The sequence below is a fragment of the Sturnus vulgaris genome, chromosome 5, assembly GCF_052056855.1.
Source record: "Sturnus vulgaris isolate bStuVul1 chromosome 5, bStuVul1.hap1, whole genome shotgun sequence".
In the NCBI taxonomy this organism is placed as follows: Eukaryota; Metazoa; Chordata; class Aves; order Passeriformes; family Sturnidae; genus Sturnus; species Sturnus vulgaris.
In genome coordinates this window covers 34,886,291-34,907,585 of record NC_142247.1, presented here as the reverse complement: position 1 = coordinate 34,907,585, position 21,295 = coordinate 34,886,291, and the positions used below count along the sequence as shown (strand labels likewise).

At 37.2% G+C, this 21,295-nt stretch overlaps 2 protein-coding genes across 3 annotated transcripts in view; one reads left to right on the top strand and one right to left on the bottom strand.

Moving 5' to 3' along the window:
• CHPT1 (choline phosphotransferase 1) overlaps positions 1 to 11,473 on the top strand; it is a 20,408-nt gene extending 8,935 nt beyond the window's left edge. The window contains exons 3-9 of one of the 2 annotated variants that reach the window (XM_014876989.2): positions 790 to 931; positions 4,307 to 4,391; positions 5,948 to 6,079; positions 6,467 to 6,625; positions 7,491 to 7,616; positions 8,116 to 8,226; positions 11,309 to 11,473. In XM_014876989.2, coding sequence (XP_014732475.1) covers positions 790 to 931; positions 4,307 to 4,391; positions 5,948 to 6,079; positions 6,467 to 6,625; positions 7,491 to 7,616; positions 8,116 to 8,226; positions 11,309 to 11,353 — 800 coding nt within the window. In that variant the 3' untranslated portion in view covers positions 11,354 to 11,473. The remainder of the gene's footprint in view (positions 1 to 789; positions 932 to 4,306; positions 4,392 to 5,947; positions 6,080 to 6,466; positions 6,626 to 7,490; positions 7,617 to 8,115; positions 8,227 to 11,308) is intronic. The other variant, XM_088165415.1, reaches the window with a different exon arrangement.
• Positions 10,481 to 21,295, bottom strand: SYCP3 (synaptonemal complex protein 3). The gene is made up of 8 exons (XM_014876990.2): positions 19,515 to 21,295; positions 18,853 to 18,928; positions 16,411 to 16,445; positions 14,608 to 14,725; positions 13,696 to 13,795; positions 12,802 to 12,900; positions 11,524 to 11,628; positions 10,481 to 11,388 (listed from the first exon to the last, which is right to left on the bottom strand). The coding sequence occupies exons 1-8, from the start codon at positions 19,687 to 19,689 to the stop codon at positions 11,335 to 11,337; spliced, it is 762 nt and encodes a 253-aa protein (XP_014732476.2). The 5' UTR covers positions 19,690 to 21,295; the 3' UTR covers positions 10,481 to 11,334.

The window sequence follows — 21,295 nt, the reverse complement described above, 5'->3', positions numbered from 1 at the left end:
AAGTTACCTGTTTTCAGGAGCAGATGATTAATCACAGACTTGTTTAAGTTGAAAACAACCTCTGGAGCTCATCTAGTCCAAACCCCTGCTTGGAACAGGGTCTTTTAAGATAACTTCCCCTGACCAGTAACAGTGGGGTATTTTAGAAGTTCTTTGGCAGTTGTTGGGTAAGATGGATTCTGCTCTTACTTAACTGTGCATCTTCACATACTCCACTTTAGGAGTAAGGTGCCGAAATATCAATTTGGTAATAGGGCATCCAGCCTGGCACTTAGGAGAAGGGTAATTTATATTCCTTACAAGAAGTAGTTTTTGAAAAGTTGGGAGTCCTTAAAAAGTAAGCCTTGCTCAGTTTCACTTTCCATAGCTGAGCTGCTGTTGCTTCTAATGCCTGTAGTTCTGTAAAGCTCAATGGCTGAAACAGTTGCTCTGGGAATTGGAAGGTTCTTTTTGTCTCACTTTCCAGAGAAGTGCAGCTCCCAGTCCCCCTGAACTTGGCTCTTCAGCTGAAGTTGTCGGTGTTGCAAAAAACACGAGATGACAAGGCCAGGAGGAGGAGGGAGAGCAACCACTCTAGACTAGAGGGCAGGGCCCTGCCTTGGCAGAAAAGGAGTGCTGTGTTTTGATTTTTTTCTGCCAGAACTGCCCCTGAGGGTCAGCTACTCCATGAAGTATCAGTCATAGCATTACTTTGTTAGAGTGATGTAAAATGTCCTGTGTTTTTGTTTATTTTTTTTTTTTTAATTCTCTTCAAATAACATGACTAACATGTTCACTTCTGCTTTTCAGTATTTGTTGTCCTTGGATCCTGCATAGCAATCCGACTGGGAACAAATCCTGACTGGTTGTTTTTCTGTTGTTTTGTGGGACTGTTCATGTTCTATTCTGCTCACTGGCAGACATATGTATCAGGCATACTAAGGTTTGGAAAGTAAGTAGAAATCTTTAGAAGTATGTGTGGCTTAATGTCTGAGATTCCTTGATTTCAGTTTCTTCTTCATTTACTCCCTGCCTTGCCTTTCTCTCACCTTCTTTCTCATCTCCCTTCCAGTCTAGCAGACTTGTGTTTTACCTGACAAGAACTTGAAACTCTGCATAATACTGAGGACGTATTGTTTTAGCAGCTGATTTTAACTCTATATGCTTTGTTTGCATGCATTTTGCTCTTTGTCTGCAGATTTGTAGGCAGAACCCATACAAACACCGTGCAGGCTCAGGCCAGAGAGGTCTTGTTTACATTGCAGACAAGTGTCCTGTGTAGGAGTACTGACAGAGCAAGCAGCTGGGTACCTCCCTTTGAAATCTCCCAGCCATAAAGTGCTTTCAGCCCCAGGGGACTCTAAACCACATGCGTTTTAGAGAAATTCCCCTGCTAATGGGTTTCCCTAATGAACTCGATGCACCCGTTGCATCCTCAAGGAGTTCCACAGATCTATGACAATGCTTGAATAATTACCTCATGTTTATGTGAGGGCCTTTCTTTTAATCTGGCTCGTACTGCCTTTGGTGTCCTTTAGGTTTTGTGTTAGGTCAGTTCTAGAGACTGCTGTGATGCTGTTCATGACTTGATAGAAATTTTATTTGTTTCACTGCAGCATAGGAGGACAAGTCATGACATTCATGTAGAAGACAGTGATTTCAATTTAACTGCTAATAGTGGAGAGATTGCTGCACCCTCCTATAGCTGTGGTAGTGCCTGGCCATGGCCTGTTGCTGGTTTTAAGCAACAAGCTTCATTTTAGTATAATTACTTGTGAAAAGAGGAAAAGGTTTGATACTTCTGTGGCAGCAGAACTGAAAATATGTGACACATGAAGGCTCTCCTGCTAATCCCAGTCACTGGCTAAATCACCTGTTTATAGTCCTACTTAGCTCTGCCCTGCAAGAAGTGATTTAGCAAATCAGCAAGCACACAGGCTGGTGACCAGCACACTGCATCAAATGCAGCTGTCTCTGTGATATTGATAAGAGCTCTTTTTGATTTGCTGGTATTGCATTTTACCACACAAACTGTAATTCTTCTGCCTGCCTGCACATCCTATTATTTTTAAAGGACATCTTGTGCTGTAAACAAAAAATAGGTGTTTTACAGTGATGGCTGAAATAGGATACTTTCTGTCGATGACTGTAGGCTGCTCTGAAGGGAGGTGGACTAGGCCATGAGCTCTGGCCTTTTGCAGACATGACTGCTTTTCTGTACCTTTTATTCTTGCAAAAAGCATTATTTCCCCACATCTGGAAGGCACTGAGACTCCTTTACCACATAAAGATTTTGTTAAAAACTTGGTGACTTCTACTTTAACATAATGGTAGTGCATAGTACCAACAGCTCAGAATGGCCTGGTGTTGCATGGTTACTGTTTAAAGTTAAATAGACACAGCTTTTCCACAAGAAAACTTAATTCTGTCCAGTGAAAACAGGCCACAGTTTTTTTTCAAGGCTCCCAATTTTGTTTCTCTAAAATATAGAGGTGTGAAGAAGGCATTAGTATAGTGCTCTAAATATGATGGTAAATAATAAGATGGATGGAAGTTTTCACTGATGCTATTTCTCAATTAGCAGCACTCGCTTTTAGAAATAAATCAGAAAAGAGAGATTTCTAGTGCTGATGGCCAGGAAGGATCAGAGAGCTGAATAATATGACACTGTGAGGTTGTGGAATACTGTACAGTGTCTGAGTAGTCTTTGGACTCTGACTTGGACTCTGTTGCTACCAATAATCTGAACCATTGTAAAATAATTAAACTTTGGCACAACCTCAAGTTTGAGCCTCCTCCCACCACCAGCAACAACAAAGACAATGCAGATTAGAAATCCTGGTGTTAATATTACAGAGTGCAACCTCTGAACACTTGCACATGAGTGCTTTTGCATAAGGTAACCGGCAAGTTCAGCAGTGGATGGGTGGATGTAACACTTCATCCCTGGCAGAGAAGGAAGAGCCCACTCCCAGCCCCATTGTCCTGTGACACTCTGTCATTGGACCTCAGGCCACTTCATGAAATGGGCAGAAGGTGAAAAGCCTACACTGGACTGGCAAGCTGAACTGGTTCACCTTACAGTCCAATGAGCACTACAGTAAATAAAAACAAGGGAATACAACACCTTAGGAAGAAGAGGATTCCCCATTCTTTTGGCTTTAAGAGGTGATGGGCAGCTCAGTTTATCATCTAGCTGCAGTTGAAACTCTGGATCCTCTAAGAGTCACAAGAGTGTGATGACATGTAGCATATTTTATCACCATCTTTCTGATGAAAGAAGAGAGTTTTAACTGAGATTATCAAGCTCTGATAAATGTTTTCCATTACCCAAGAGATGATTGCTATCTCCTTTTAAAAATTCACTGTTTCCTGTGCAGACAGGTCATATGCTAAGTAAGTAGCAATATACATTGGTCATGATACCTTAAAACAGCAATTTTATTCCAATTGCAAAAAAAATTCTTAAACATTCATTATCACTGTTTGCTGGTAACTTTAATATGAAGATAAGGTACTTGTCTCAAAACTTTTGGTAGCATAAAAGGTACTTTTGGTATGCACTTTCTTTTGGTCATTATTTTAATTATTTATGTTAAAGCTTAAAGAGTACTGATTTTTTTTTTTTTTTCCTTGAGCCTTGGCTTCCTGTGAAGTTTCATCAATTAAATACAACAATAAAGAGTTGTCTATCTTGTCTGAGAACAAAAGAAGGTGAAATATGGAGTCTGGAGTTCACAAGGCATACAAGGCCACCTTTCCTAAAACATCTTTTATGGAAGAAAGCAAGATGGCAATTAGATGTCTTTAGAAATATGGCAAATGCATACCTATCCACTGACTCAGTCCTTCCTTGTTTTGCAGACTGTTATCTGTCAAGTTTTCATGATATGAGGCTTAAAGAAATCCTTACTTTCCCAGCCTGCTTGTTATAGTCTCTGCTTTTCTATGCTGTGCTTTTAATGGAAATGTTTGTGTTTACTATGAGCTTACCTTAAACCTTGATTTGAAAGTTAAACATCAACAAGTCTGTAAATTCGTACAGAATTCTCTAATAGCTAACAATGTATTCATTAAAAAGTCCCCCTTTTAAAATTATATGTAGCTTGCTCTGGAAAAGGAGTATAGCTTTAATTTTAAATCTTAGCCAGAGATGTGTGCTTCTATATAGAGTAGCTTTCTCAGTCAAGGAAAATAATATTCTATATATGTTTATATAATTTGAACTACAGTTACTGGGGGTTTTACTCCCCCCTCCCTCCACACACACTTTACACTTAGAGCAAAAAGTCCTTGAACTAAATCTCATTTTTTTCCCCCTTCACAGAATTGATGTAACTGAAGTTCAGATTGCCATAACAGTGCTGCTCTTGATATCTGGCTATGGAGGAGCAGGAATATGGGACTATAAGGTGAGTGTGTTAACTGCTCAGAGTTCCTGTTGAGGAATACTGTGTCCACTGTTCCTGTGGTATTTGAACCTGCTCTGTGCAAGTACCGTCAACACCTACTAGTTGTGTAATGTTGTAGCTTATTGTATAAGCGTAGGTTATTTTAATGTCATCGTTAACTTAGATCTATTGGTGTGACTCCCTGGGCACTGATTTATAGCTACGTAGAGGGGAAAAAGACCCCATCTGCCACATATAAACTTCAGATCTGGAACTATTGCTCCACATGTACTTAGGCTTTAGCAAATAGTTTTTGTTCTGGTTTTATATATTTTGCATATTTTATTTTAAGGCATACATTTCAGTTAAACGATTTATCTTAAATTTTAAGGATTAAATGCTTCAATTTAATGAAACCATGGGATAAAGCAAGGGGGTTTTGCTTAAGTTATCCATACTTGTGTCAATACAGATGTACTGATTTTTTAAGAATTGTCACAGCCATGTAAATGTAAGTATTTATATTTAAAGCATTTTTTTCTGTCCCAAAACTTTTCCATATCTCTGGCTTTTATTCTGATCTTTAAAGATACACTTTAGTGGAGAGTATCAAAAGATCTTCAACCTTTCTAGGACCTTTACTCAGAAATTTTTAGTTCTGATTGGTTATAGTGCAAAGAGCTGAGACTTACCTTTCCATACTACTGATAACCAATAGAAATTAACCTAAATACAAACCAACAAGAAGTGAAAACTAGTTCAAAAGTTTATTCAGCAATTAAGGAATGTTTAGCTAAACTTTGTTCCCCTTTCCCAGCCTTTTCTTTTTTTCTATTTTCAAAAAGCTTGTTTTCATGTTGGAAAACAAAGTAGCTGCACTAAACTTAAATTATTATTAATTTTTTTCCTCACTATTGGAATCTGTTGGAGTTATGCTGTATCTCAAAAAAATTATATATTCAAAAAAATACGGTAAATGGTTTCTATTTATGACTTCTTTTTTTAATCCTCTGCTGCTTTTGGAAGTTTCCCTGAAAGGAAAACAAAAGGTGACTTTAATTAAAATTTATATCTGGAGACTATTCATGATAGTCTCATGATATACAAAGATACAGCATACAAATAACATGCCAAAACACAGAGCAGGCAGATGGTGTTTGTGTTTCCTGTGGATCAGTGTTGTTTTATCCAGTGGAATAGAAGGAACTATCCCTCTTCCTGCTCCCCTGCCATGGTGACTGATGGCAGTAGTCTGTGTCACGTTTTGCTTATGTGATGAAAATACTTGAATATATTAAGGAGGAGCAGAATAAGATCTAGCTGAATTTCAAGAAGAGAACTTAAGTAGTCAGTTAGGACTTAGTTAAGGAAACAAATTTTAAACACTGTTGTCCTGAGCTTGTTTGCAGGAAAGTGAGGGTTCAAATAAAACATTAGTCTAGTAGGTAAGAGTGGCTGCTTTAATCACTTCTTAAAAAAGGTGTTGTGTGCTTAACTTTTAATATCTTTGTTTTGTTTTGTTGTGGTTTGTTTTTTCTTTTTTTTGTTTGGTTTCGTTTCTTTTGTGTTCTGTTAAGGTCCCTTTGCTGGGCTTAGAACTGAAGTTCTTTGCAGTTATTGGCATCCTGTGTGGAACAGCACTTTCTTTTTTCAATTACTTCCGTGTCATCTTTGGTGGAGGAGTTGGAAAGAATGGATCCACAATAGCAGTAAGTTGCTCTAAAAATCCAAATGAGGTTTGAATCATTTATGCCCATAATTTACTGTGTTTCAGATGATCCATAAGGGTTCTATTTGTTTAAGCATTTAAGCAGACAGGCATGTGAGTGTTAGATGGCTAAAGCAAAGTTCATTATCTACCTTCTCTCTGCCTGTTACTCGATTTCTTGTGTCATGGGAACCAGCAGTGAATTTTCTTAAAAAAACTGATCAGTGGTCACTGCAAAGGGTACTAAGAGCAGGGGCGTAATACTAATGGATTTTGACAAGTTTTGACAACTCTGGTTTTGTTTACTAGGATTTGCAATTTGTATAAAAATTGGACTTTACTGTGTGACCGAAGTTTAAGACAAATTTTCCATCCCATTATATCTTAGGGAACAAGTGTTCTTTCGCCAGGCCTGCACATTGGACTGCTTATCACACTGGCCATTACAATTTATAAAAAGTCTACAACTCAGCTGTTTGAAAAACATTCTTGCCTGTATGTCTTGACATTTGGGCTTGTGAATGCCAAAATCTCACAGAAGTTGGTGGTAAGTCAGTCCTAAACCTCCTAAAACTAAACTGGTTCTTGGCTTAACACTTACTGGATCAGGGACCACTGTTTTCCCATTTTGCTTTGCTACTGTATTACCAGATGCATTGTGATCAAGACACTGAACTAGACTCAGGTTCCACAGAGAGATACTATGTGACACTGATGCAAATACATATTTGCTGTTGAATGGACTGATTAGGACTTTCAGTTTTGTTTAACTTATTCCTAGAAGTGCAATTACTGTCTGTCGTTAACATCCTAGCTGTGGTCTCGTAAGCCTTACTAACAGTGCTGTGACTTCTCATTTAATTATCTGAAATAAGAATTTACTGTGATCATTAAAATGAAGAGAGAAACTTTTGTCTCAATTCTGTCTTTTTTGTACATAAAACACTCTTAGATGGATTAAAAAAAGCTGCCTTGCTACATATCTGCTAACATCAGTAATCCAGCCAGATGCTTTTTTTCTCCAAGGATGACATTTTTCAAACACTAGAAAATAGGTATTCTACAGACTTTTACTAAACAGTGAGAATAAGTGTTGGCACCTAAGAAAAGATCTGCTCCTCAGTTAACTTTTGGCTAGGGGAAGCCAAAATTTTCAAGTTAGACTTGAAAATAATATTTCCAGTGGATAAAAACAATATTTCAAGTGGATAGTACTTGTTTTCAGTAATACACTTGCATAGTTTTACTGTTTGACTACAGTGCTGGAAAACTAGAGAGTGGGGAACTGAAATGCATGGGTATAGATGTCCAAGAGGATAGTGCTGGGCAAGGATGTGATGCCTGTTTGCTTGTAGTTACACCAGTCTTGCAGGGATGCACTTTTTAATTTTTTAATTTTTTTTTAAACATAGGTGGCTCACATGACAAAAAGTGAAATTTGTCTTCAGGACTCTGCATTTATTGGGCCAGGACTTCTGTTTTTGGACCAGTACTTCAATAGTTTCATTGATGAATATATTGTTCTATGGATAGCATTGGTAAGTGTTTTATACTTTTTGTTTGGACTATCCTTTAAGGAATGGATTGAGAATTGTCCCTGCCATTCTGCTCTGCCATTTCTGACTTGCTCGCATTTCTGCTGTCACTGCAGAGAGAGTGCCAGGGTACCATGTAAATATGTTTTTGGGAGCTGACTGTATTGCTTTTCTTGGAACAGAGATGTGAGAGTAAATTTATCAATCTCTCCTGAAATTATGCTTTAGTCCATGTGGGTTTTTTAAACTCGTTTTGTGAACTGTGGACAAACTTTTTTTTTAATAAGATCTTTTAAGTGTTTAGTGTTGTTAGGATGTGGGCGTTTGTGATGATTTTATTTGTAATTCTAAACTAGACTACTCTGTAGCTACATGTTACAATGATGTATGTATGTTACACTTGTCACTTGGATAAATTCTGATTAAAGTATAGCATATTCATAGTAGGGACAATTTTTAAAAATGGCATTTTTTTAACCTGTTCTGTTTTGTTCTTTTTAAGTTCATATCGTTGTTTGATATGCTGAGATATGCCAGTGGTGTGTGCCTACAGATTGCCGCTCATCTTCATATACATATCTTCAGAATTTCATCTCATCAAGCTCCTGAGCAGGTTCAAAACCATAATGACTGATTAAATAGGTCAAGGACAAGAGAAGAAACAGTTAGGGGAATGAAGCAGCCTCTCTGTTTTTGGGAAGACAGATTAAGCTTTTGAAGAAAACAGTTTTATGAGAAAATTCACTCTGTTTCAGACATTACCAGATGTTAGAATTAGTAGATACAAATTCTGCAGATGCTGTTGTACTTTTGAACCAGTATGTATTTCCCTGTGTTTCAGACCACAAATACTACATTTGAAAATATTGCCATTTCCTGTAAGGTAACTTTAATTCTGCACTTCTCTTCTGGTGAATGCAGATGCAAACCAAGGTGCTACCAACCAAGAATTTGAAGAGGAAGTTCCTGTTTCCCTAATCCAATTGTATAATCTTGTAGCATTAGTTTCTAAAATTTTGTTGGAACTGCTCTGAAATGGTTGTCAGATGTACCAATGAATTCAATCCTGCATTAAGACTGGTAAAATGAGGCAGCCACGAGGGTAAAAATCACTCAATCTCTCTTCTGGTACTTCTAAGGAACAAGCTGTTGGATCAGTAGATAAAGGAGGTACAGCTCTGAAAAAATTTCTTCTACTTCAAAGTACTGTTATGAGTGCCTTTAGAATTCATGTGTTCTCCAGTATCTAAGTATATAACCTACTGCTACCACATAAAACTTCAGCTTGTGCTTTCTTCCGAGGCCAGTTTCTAGTTTTGTGGTCATAGTGAGGTTAGTCTCATTGTGCTTCATCCTTATCTAGACTAAAGGTAGCTGTGTAAGAAGAGGACTCTAACTTTAGGCACCCTAACTTGTATCTGTAAACCTATGCAAGTGAAGGACAAAGTTAATTGATAAACTTCAATGCCTGTGGCTCCAGCACTGCAGCCCACCATTCTTTATTTCCCTCTGTGGTACTTTTGCTATCACTGTGTTCGTTTCCCTTACAATTAATCCTATTATCTCATAGCTACCACTGTACTTTATCCAAACAAAAGAGCACAAAATGGAACCATAATGCAAAACTCTCCAAAACAGGAACTCAGGGCCAATATCAGCCTCTCTCTTCCTTCAAGAACCTACTGGGTAACATAATATGTCAAACAAGAGGGCTGTAACCATTATAGAAAAGCTGAATTAAAGTAGCTCATTATCTGTATGAAAAAATTACTACTTGCACACAAACCTTATAAGCTTAAGCTCCTTTCAAGAGGTACTATTTGAATATGGTTTATGTAAAAAGCTGTTGAATGTAAGTGTGCATGACTCCTTCCAGTTGCTGATATGTACCTGAGTTCCGAGTTAATGAAGTCCTTCCTGAACCATCCAATAATTATGCCATGGTTTGTTTTAAAAATACTACCACTGCAACTTCCTAACTGCTTATTCATTCAAAAATATTTCCTGAGGCATTCAAGGAACTTTTAAAGTGGTGTATTGTCTGCTGGATCTGGAGGGAATAAAGTAGCATCCACTGCCCTCCTAAGAAGAATATAATGATCCTTTTGAGGGATAACTGTAACAGTTACTGCTGAAGGACAACTGGAAGTGATTAATATCCATTCAGAATGAATCCTACTACTCCTGTTAGAGGAGGGAAATGGCACAGCATCTGCACATGAATTTAGCCTGAACCCAGGCCATGGCCAAATAGATGGTAATGACCATTTACTTTAGCTGAATACTGTAAGCAAACTAACCTCCTGATGAAAAGACACAGGCAACGTCTTTAGACTGAAATGACTGGGTTCTCCACAATGGTCAAAACTGTGTCCTGGCATAGTAGGTATAAGCAGTATCAAGGATACGATTGAGGTATGTGGATAATAGGAATCTAATGGAGAAATCAGTCAGAAAACCAGAACCATGACTGAAGACTAATAAATAAAACCAGAACCAGGAGGTAATGCTTACAGATAATCTTCCATTGAAGATCTGAAGCAAAACCTGTCACCTATTTCATAGCCTCCTGCAATTGTCCTTAGAGGGCCAAGACTGAGTAATCACAAATCAGCATTATTACTGGTTACCATAAAGTTACTGCAAGTTAGCCATCACTAATCTGGGGATGGAGAAGAAAAATATGGTTTTGAAACACAATGTTGTGAAAACATCACATTTTGTGTGTGTGGGTGCGTGGATGGTTTGTTTTATCTATGTTGTATTAAAGCATTAAATATGTTGGCAACTACTTAATTTTTAAAAGTAGATATTCAGGCATAATAGTTTTCTGTAAAAACAAACTGCATGCACGCTAAGCCAAACTGTTTAGTTTATACTTATTTATTGTAACAAGATACATTAAAGACAAATGCTTTGGCCTTAAAACTCAGGCCTCTCTAAATTGCTAGTCATTTGGAATTGCAAAAAGTAATATTCCATCTTAAAGGCTTGTTATAGCCTGTACTAAATAAATGAGGTAGGTTTCTTCTAGCACTGGTTCTACAAAAAGTAGACCCCAAAATGCATAATGTTTAATTATTGTTACTTGAGCTGATATAGTAAGCTCATAAAAAAACCAAAAATATTTTCTGGAAAAATTACAGCAGTTTTTATAAATCTCTTACTAATACAAAGATAGTACAATGTCTAGACTAACAAAAGAGTTAACAAAATTTACTTTAATTTACCAGAATACACATCATTAAACAGTTCTATCTGAGCTATGTCATACTCTGTGAATTTTTATAACAGCTAATATATCAGCAGACTAAACGTTGAAACTGTGAAAATCTGCAGCTTGTTAGAAATGCTTCTATTTGCACAATGTACCTAAAGGCCTCAAGTTATTACGTAAAATCTTGGTAATGCATGTTTCATTAATTCTTCCCCTTGTTACAATTTGGTATTAGAAAAAGTGAAACAGTTGTAACAGTCCAATGCTATTGGATGTGGATATGAAATTTTAAAAAATCAGCTGGACAGTGAATAGTTTGGCATCCATACTGCCTCCCAGTAATAAAAGTTTACTAAGATATGCTCTTATAACATTAACAGACAAGATTAGAACAATCCAGGAAAGAGTTTAATAGGAACCTTGAAACATTTAAATCTCAACATCCTTCTAATGCCTGTACTTGTATCATGTTACTTAGGTACAAGTTGCTCTTCCACTGAGCCATCAGAATAACATGGACTGAAGAGACTTGCGAACAGTTGCCATCTCCTGCTGTTGCTGTCACAAGAGAAGGATATAATGCTGAACAAATGCTGTATCAATATGATTCATTTGAATTAAATGAATGTCAAATGACTTTTAATTGAATGTTCTATTTTTGCATTTAAATAACGTCATAGATCTGATACTTACAGTGTCCATCATAATCTTCTTCTGCAACAGCGCCATTTCCTTGCGAAGTTCATTTTGGGCACCAGCCAGAAGACTTTCATTGCTCTTCTCCAGCTCTTCCATGCTCTGAAGTTAAGGATAGTATTAATTCAGAACTCCTCAATGTCAATGGGTTAATTTAAAACAACAAAACAAAACAATCATTATTCTAACTACAATTTAATTTTTACAGTGATCTCAGATAATCAATGAGTTTGTCACAAACTTGGCAGAGGAATCATACAGGACTTCATACTCCAGTCTGCATTCCTATTTAAACACTATGTACCCTGAGAAGAAAATAGTACCCTCCAGTCAGCCTCTGTGAGGTCTCAGCTACTTATTCTGCATTTCAATTAAGATAAAAGTTCTACAAGAGGAGATTGAACAGACATCTGTCAGGAATTCTAGGGGTTCAATATTATGATAACCTTGTGGGACTTGAAGTGAGGAGTATAAACCCCACTATGTTTCTTTGCACATTCCTCCCCAAATAAGCCAGATAAAACTCCCTGGTTATCTTCCCTTTTCTGCATAAAATTACGCTTGCCTCTGTGTATGTATCTAGTTGCATTTTCCTTAATTTGTATTTGTTTTTGCTTTTTTGAGGCTTTACTTCTATCTTTTGATTCTCTTTGAGGAGAAAAAATAACACTTGACCTTTTGTTCAGTTTTTCCTCTTTGATGAAGACATTTTTGACATTTTGGAACAATTATTATTTATTAATGCTTCTGTAATATACTCAGTAAATTCTGACTATTTTAAACTTAGAGTTGCTCCATTTCAGATTTATTTTTATCAACTACCAGGCTTGAAAAAAACCTAAATCAGACACCAAGCTTATCAATAACTGAAATTTCAAAACCAGCTAGGAAATTAATTGAACTGAAATTAAGGTTTGTCAGAAACTGACAGACTTCAGTCTGCCCCATATACTGGGGGCCATGCAGCTGGTGAAGCCACAGCTGGAGTGCTGGGTCCATTTCAGACTCCTGAGTACAGGAGAGACATGGACATACAGGATAGAGCCCAGCAAAGGGTCATGAAAATCATTAAGACACTGAAGCTTTTCTTTTATGAGGAAAGCCTTTAACTAAAAAAGTAAACATTTTCTGTGGTTGTACTCAAAACAGGTTTTTTTGCTTGCTATCTAGTATGTTAGTTACTTTGTTAAAGAAATACCAAACAAAACATTGAACTAATACAGCTTTCTTAAGTGATATGATAAGGATCAGCTGCCTTCCAAGAAAAAGATTTACCTTTAAGAATTGCTCGTAGAGTTGCTTAATGGTTTTCAGTCTCTGACTTTGAACTATTCTTGCCTGTTGAAAAACTTTTTGTTGTTGACGAAGCATATTCTGAAGCAGAAACAAAAGAAAACCATAATTGCATCAGTTGTTAACCAGAGTGCTTGGACAGCAGACCAATGTAATTTTTCAGATTTAGAAATTCTGCCTTCCCTGGAAATCTGTGCCTTGTTATGTGGCTATCTGCCTGGAGAGTTACCCTGGCTCTTACTAGCAAAAGACAGGAGACTAGATTAAGCCCCAAGTCACCTCCTGAGGTCTCTTGCAACCTGAATTATCTCTGTAAAATCCCATGAGGATTGCTATGCCCCACAGCTTCTTAGGGTTTCCCAGAAGAATGTGCTACCTAGGGAAAAGCAAAACTTGCAAATGTGTTGGAAGTATAAACTCAGCAAAAGCACATGACTATATTCCATTGTATAGCTTCTATCTTCTTTCAGTGATCAAATTCTCTTACATTTATCATATACAGGCATATTTTTAAGCAATGTATGCCAGAAGACAACTACATTTATTATATACAGGCATATTTTTAAGCAACGTATGCTAAAAGACAACTACTTCCCTTTATTCCCTGAACCCAAAGTCTATGGATGTACAGAAACAGCATGTCTTTCTTCTCCTTAAATGGTCTATGCTTTTCCCAGCCATATGCTGGCTTAGGGAATCACTTAACAGTGTTTATAAACTTGAAATAAAGTTTATAAATGCACCCATCTTCCTAAACTTAAACAATCATATATTTATGTTTATACTACATAAAGTCTTTTTACATTTCTTGAGTATTGAAACAACAGTATTCCCTCCTTGTGGAAAATACAGTGAAACGCCATGCTGGAAACTCACTGCTAGTTTTTCTTCCTGCTCCTCTGCCTTCTGCACATCTACATCCCACTGCTGAAATAAAGTCAGGAACTGCTGGGAGAACTCATGATTGAGCTTCTGCCTATAAACAGACACTATCTGTAAGTATGACAAATACTACAGGAAACTACAAGGAAAGTTAAGGTTCAAAATACACATGGAATAGAATAAAAAATGGCATAGATAAATAGAAATGTTTACATCTGACTCTGTTTAAATGCTGTATGTTTTGAAAAACTGAACACACACATACACTGAGTGGATGTGGAGTATATCTATAGAGACAGCACTCCCATAAAATACTGGTTAAAAAGAAATTGTAACAACTCTTCTTCCCAACAGTGTCAGGCTTTCTGAGATTTACCATGTTTTTCTAATCCAATTACAGATGCTTGCTTTAACACAAAGGGTTTATAATGCACAACTGGTAAGCTCCTTTCTTAAAATTCTACCCATAGAAGTTTCAAATACAAATAAATGTAGAACAACACCAAGACAGTTACAAGTATTGCTGACTTTAAGTTTTTAGCTGTCTCCTTTTTCACTTTGCTCTATCTCTGGTATCAGATGTAGTAATTAAATATGCCTTAAGAGGTGAGAGGAATGTTAAGCAAGATGAAAATTATTTAAAATATGTATAAAAGTAAGCCTCGCTCTTTATTGTACATTGCTCTCAGAGCTGCAGATCTTAAACTTGTGTGTTCAAAAGAGAATGTGCTAAACTATTACTGTCAGACTAACAAAGCTGACACAACGGGAGGTAGCAGAGGCCCTGAACAGATATTTAACATTAGATACAGTACTTGCTATTGCAAGGAAACAGACCAACTATCCATTCTGTGACCCAGAAGGGAATCTAATTGCACAGGCTTGAAAACCAAGAGTAAAGGTCACCTTTGCTCCTGCTGCGTTTTCCAAACGTGTTCAATCTTCTGGTTACTGGTTTTGAGTGAGGCTTTTGTATACATTTCTAATCGTTTCCTCTTAGCTAAGAGAGCCTTGTTAATGTCAGCTGAAAGTCAAAGAACACTTAGAAATTAGGCATACTGGATACAATGTACCACCTACTAAAAAGGCTGATGAGTTAGTTACACTTTGGAGAAGCAAATGAGGTGTGTTCTAAGAACAAGAAGCTCATGTCATCTGATCTGATGTGGTGAGTGTTCCTCAGCCTGCTGGTGGCACTGGTGTGAATGCTGCTTCCTTATGCCCCTCACATGCCCCAACCAACACCTGTTTCAGAGTCAGATGCAAATTTCTTGCATTTCAGAAATTATGGTTATTATGAGGTTACTATCCCTGTAAATATACTGAAATGAATGAATAACTATTTTTATACTTCAGAGAGACAGTACTTTTTAAGTATTAATATAAGTTACTGTGTTTGCTTCACTTCAATTTACATTTAGAGATTTATCAAGTCTCAGGTAAAGATTAATACAGTAATTTCTTTTCCTTCTCACTGTAGATTTCAGGAAACATCTATCAAACCTTTCTAATTTGCTGAGGCATCTGCCTCTGCTTATGCCAAACCCACTATTTTGTGCAGACAAAATCCTTTCTCTGATCCATTCATTTTCCTTGTTTGAGTCTTAAATTACAAGCAATCGTAACTTTTTAGCATTCAAGTCCTCCTCTAAATCAAATTGCCAGATGGCTAATACCATTCTACTATGTAACACAAAACATGTAATTTTTTGACAGCCAAAAGTCCTAATTTGTGGATTACAGAGTTACTTAAGCTCTTCTTTCACCTAAAATTTGACATGCAAGTAATGACTCTGGTACAGGTTTATTACATACAATGAAAGTATTAATCAGGTATTGAGTGTGTAATGCTGATATTAAGATGGTTTCCTTTCCTTCCATGGCTTTTTGATGCTTAATCTGTGGTGGGTATTGTACATTCTTAAAAAGTTAGAAGTGTTTTTTCTCTAATCTGTCATTATCTAGAATTCAGCTGGTAATTTAACTAGGTAAAGCCACCTGAGGATCTGACTATGACTGTACTAAATCCTGCTAAGTGACACACAAATCGCTCATCACTAGATGACTGGCATTACGTTCCCTTGTTATCTGGCTGTTCTAGAAACTCATATTCCTTCTGACTGCTGAAATTCTCTTACCTGTTGATTCCCTGTTCTCTAGATTTCTGGAAGTGCTAAATACAGTCTGCTCTCTCATTCTGTATCACAACTAAACTCTACTTCCAAAATTGCTTGTCTAGAATTAGAACTATTTGTTCTCTGTTGCTGTTTGTATTAACACTTACATTCCCCTTATTTCTCACTCAGGTCTTGTCATCCCCAGTATCCGCTATGTCAGTGTAACAAAAAGTTAAATGAGACCAAAAGCAAACTGCTATTGTCCCTTTTCTCTACAGTATATTTACTACCCCTTAAACATCATCTTAAATTTGAGATTGATTATCCAAAGCACTCATGCATCACTCCCTTTTCCTTTGTAATTATCTACACTTACAAGCTATGATTCATTTATATGCAGTTATCATCTTCTTTCCCTTTGCTCTCCTTAGATAAAACTTTTTGTTTCCCTTGAAAACTGGCTTTATTCAGAAATGCTGAAAAATGCTACAAAACCTGGTCATTTTATTTAAGTCCTGAAAGTTTTTTTATGGTAAGTAATTATTTTCAACTATGCAACTTCTTTTATTTATTAAAACGTAAATATACTTACCTCCAAATCTCTCCAACATATTCTGTACTTCACCCCTACAAAACAGTGTTTCAAATTTTTATTTGCCCATTTTCTGATTTTAGAGTAAGACCTGTAGAATATGCTTAAAACAAATTTTATTCACATGCCTGTTACTTCTAAGCAGTGATAGAACTGCTGCTATCATAAGATAAAATTATTTTACTCCTTTTCCCCTCCTGTGAGAGGTTTCTTTTTCAGACTAATTTGCTTTAAAAAAAAAAAAAAAAAGCAGCTAGAATCTACTAGCTGACTCCCCAGTAAAGAGGCGCTATTAGACATTTAATGGGTCTTGAGTGAGGGCAGTCAGTAAATAAAATTGATTATTCCCTTTAACAAAGAAAACCAAAAGGGTATTTGGATGACCAAATGAAAACAAGTCCATCTCAGTTAGCCTGACAGGTACAGTAAAAAATCCCAAGGCAAATAATTTCATGGTTGTTTTTACAACATCTTTAAGATGCTAACACCACTGTGTAAGGCAGTGTAACAATACAGTAAAAACGGTATCTTCAACCCAACAGTTATAATCTGCTTGAAAACTATTCTAAAATGCACTTTTAAATTACATTTACACTGCCCTTGAATACTAAATTTGGTAAGATTTATCTGTAAAATAATTTATTTTTCATGCAATATGTGGCTCATTTAAAGTATTGGTAATATCATCAAGCAACTAAAATGAGAGAAAAATGGAATTTAATGAAGTTATCAACAGTTTAGGATAAAACAATCTTTTAAAATAAATTTTAAGAAATCACACAAATACATCAATTTTTTCTGCATGTTCAAAAAACTACAAAGAAACTGAAGAATTACTGGTTTAAAATGGTACATTTTCTTTTTTGACTTACAAATACTGTATTATCGGTCACCTGATTTTTGAATCAAATACTAAAAAAAACCCAAAAACAACCAAACCAAACCCAAACAAAGCAAAAATAAGCACAGTGAGTCACTGAAGTTAGACCTGCTTATATTGCTGTGCTGGTTTTACCTGGGGAAAGACAGACTCAGAGAGGTTTTTCTATGAAAACTTCCTCTGTGAGTTGATGGGACCAACTAAAGGCTGGTTTGGTTATTGACAGTCTGAGAAACCAATTGGAGAAGTTAGTTCGCTCTGTGAACATACATTTTGAAGGCGGTAACCCGGGAAAAAGCTCTCTTTTATTTCCGGTGGCTGAGCAGGTCCCAGCGGCCCGGGCTCCCTCCCTTGGGGGGCTCAGAGGCCGCTGGGCCCCGTTTGCAAACCAGGGGACCCGATGGCCGTGGGGAGGAAAGGCTCAGTGATAAAACCTCAGCCCTGCTCCCTCCCCCGCGGGCCCGCGGCTCTGGGGGCCCCGGCTCCTGCTGCTGCCTCGGAGCAGCTTTGGAGGGGCCGAGCCCGCCCAGCCCCGCACGGCCTGGGGGAGGCAGCCGGGCCTGTGTGGGGAGCAGGGGGGGCCATGGGCAGTGGGGGCTGGAGCTGAGCCCCAGAAAGGCTGATGGAGATCTCAGCCATCCCTCACCCAGCGCGGCCTGGGCCTGGCCCAGCCCTGTGACTCCTGTATAAAACTCTTTAGTGCTCGGATAAGACTTACAGACCTCCAATCTTCTTTTGAATGAAAGGGAAAAACAGAAAAAATACAAAGTCAGTGAAACAAGAACTAAGTTTCTTTAGATGGAAGGAAAATAAGAAGGTGCTATGAAGATTAGCTGAAAATCCTTTTGTAAAGTGGTAGGGTTGAGCTGATATTGCACTGAATATTCCTCTAAACCATGAAGAAAGACTTGGGGGGTTGGAGTGTTCCATTTAATAAATCGTTAATCAAAAGCATCTATATTGAAAATCCTTTGCCCCGAGGAGAAAAGGGGATCTCTATTTCTGGAGATAAAGCATGAACAGAAAGAAAAAGAAATTAAGAAAATTTTTGTTTTGGAACAGTTCATTCTTGAAAGTAAATACCCATGAGTTTAACATGGCCCATAAGCATGGAAAAGCTGTGAAGATAGGAGAAACTTCATGATTTGCAATTTTTTTCCCGGGCGGATGTGAATTGTAAAAATAAAGCCACAAAAATACTAGTTTTTTCCCTCCTTGTAAAAAAGTCCCCATAGCCTGACAAAAAAAAAAAATCCTTCTCTCTCTGAAATTAACTGAAAAAAACTATTTAAGTTAAGAACTGACTGAAAAGAGAGGACGGAGTGGTCTGAAAATCTTATTCTAAATTTGTTTTTCTTTCTCTTTCTTTGTGTAGTTAATAGTTTTTTATACCCTTTTAAAGTTTTAAACCCGCCTTACTTTTACTCCTAGTTCTGTCTCACAACAGAAAATAAGTATAATTAATTTAGCAAATCAAAACTTTAACATTATTAGTACATTAACTGAGAAATTCAAACTAACCCAAGACAACTGGAAAAAAGCCCCCAAACATCTAACCTTACCCCACATCATCTGGAACCACATGAGTAGTCACCATAGGTCTTTTCTTTCCATGCTTGTCCATTACTGGTGTGTCACCTAAAGGAGGAGTATAGAAATATTTACAAAAATACATTTTGTGTTGGTTGCTTGAGTTATTAAAAGTGTAACTAGTTTTCTGTAATGCCATTTCCCTGACCATATCTCATGGTCAGTTCCCATCAGTAACACAGGCAGCTCCTATAACTTTGACTCTGGAGTTGACAGATAATGGTGAATTATTCTGCAAGGCCAGATTAGAGCAGGCACTGCTTTGAGTTCTCTACCCAGATCCCAGACAGTTTTACTTTCTCTGTCCACTACAATACCATTACTCACAACTCACAATATAGCAATTATCAGAAAGCTAAAAATAATATAAAAATGTATAAAGTCCAATCTGAATTTTACTGTAAAATAGGTACTGTAATTCTGTACCTTTAAAAAGAAAAATCACAAATAGTTATTTTTATTATTTTGAAAATTACCAATCAAAATTACACAGTGGAAGCCTGGTGGTCTTTGGCATTACAAACCATGCTGTGCTCAGTCCCTGGCTATTTCAGAAGTTCTTCCCTTCTATTCATAGTCACAAATCTGATAAAATTCACACTTTACAAATGTCCTAAAAAATTCCTATAAGCACCTTCTCTAATATCTTCCTCTGATCCACTCAGTTCTTTTCTTTCCTCCTCAAAGTCAAAAGTTGGTATGGTCTGATCTTCCTGTGCTGGTTTACCAGCTTTTCCTCCATGCTTTCTTCCTGATGGTGCCATGATGAGATCTTTCCCTACTAAAACAGTATATTGTATTTGTGACATAACTTCCCCCACAATAAATTGAAAATAAATGTTTTCATGCTTACATGGACCTATTATGGGTATCTCTTTAACAGTCTGCACCTGTAAAAATATGCAAGCAGCTAAACTAGTTTAGTTTTGAGGTATTCTACAGCATCACCCATCAATGATGCTTTTAAGAACATGCTAAAAAAATGCCAAGGCTATTAAGGAACATACTTGTTTCTGCTGGGAAAAAAAGATAAATTATCCATTTTCTCAAGATGTCTGCCAGTTTAGCTTCCATAAGGTTTATTACACATTTTGTCATATCCAGTACTGCATTCCCCAAAAGCTATGCCAATATTCTCCTGTCCAAAGTAATGATAATCCATAGAGAAAAATGTGATTCTACAAGCCATCTCACACTTTAAAGACAAATATACATATGCTTATGCTGTTTTTTAAAGTCCAGGTCAACTTCCAGGTTCTGATTTATCTTTCTTTATAGCTATTACACCGCTGGCATTCTGTAATGTAATGCCATTTCTATACTTTCAAACATTTTACACATAGACTACCCTCTTAAAAAAATTATTCAATTACTTACTTTAGTAAACCTCTCACTCTAGACACAGTCCAACAAAGCTAGAAATATCAGTAGGTTTTCTACTAGGGAGGGCAGAGACAGACCTGAAAATTAAGTTCACACATGGAAATTGAGAACTCTGTTAAAGATCTTTTGAAGTTCAAGGGCTGTGAGGTCCCCCCAACATTATCAACTCTCACACATCTCAGTTTCCTATTTCTGTTTTGGTTTTTTGGTTGGATTTCTGGGGTTTTTGTGGTGGTTGTCTTGTTTTTTTTTATTATTATTATTTTAGTTATTTGTCAATAGCTGTGAAAATTTTTTTAATCCCAAATTCCATGGATCTATACAAGCATGGCCACACTATGCTAAGGAAGGAATACTGAGCTTTTTCTAAGGTTGATGCTTTTCTACATAGTAGAACTTTAGATTTTACTAGTGTCTTGAAAAACAAGTGTCTTTATTGACTGGAAAATCAAAAGCCATCACATTAGAATTATCCTCAAATGAGAGAAAATTGTCAAGACTTAATCTGCTTTTTGACTGCTGACTGTTGAGAACATGATGTAAAGGAAGAGAGTGCTGTCCATATTGTCTGGCTGTGCCTGTCCCTATGCTGCCAAGGCACTTGAACTTTGAACTGCAAGCATCTATTTTATCTAACATACACTTTCCTTTGTACTAAAAATCAGTTTACAAAGCAGAATTTTTTAATCCCCCTCAGCCAGGTGTAAAACAATCCTTCCACCTCACAAGCCTACGCAGCCCTCACCCATCCCGATATGAGTGTCTTCAACCCACAACTGTGTATTTTAACAGCGATTTTTAGAGAAACCTCTTTTTTTCCACCCTGCCCCAAAGAGATATTAAACAAACCAGTGCTTGTGTGAATTTCCTGTGTAGGGCTTTTCAAAGTTTTTTTCCTCTGTGGGGACCCACCTCAGAGCAACAAGGGAGACTCGGGCCCTCAGCTGCACCCTGAGGGGACGCACGGGCGGCAGGGACAGGGATCCTCCTCCTGTTGCAGCAGAGGAAACGGCGCTGGCCCCAAAGCCCCGC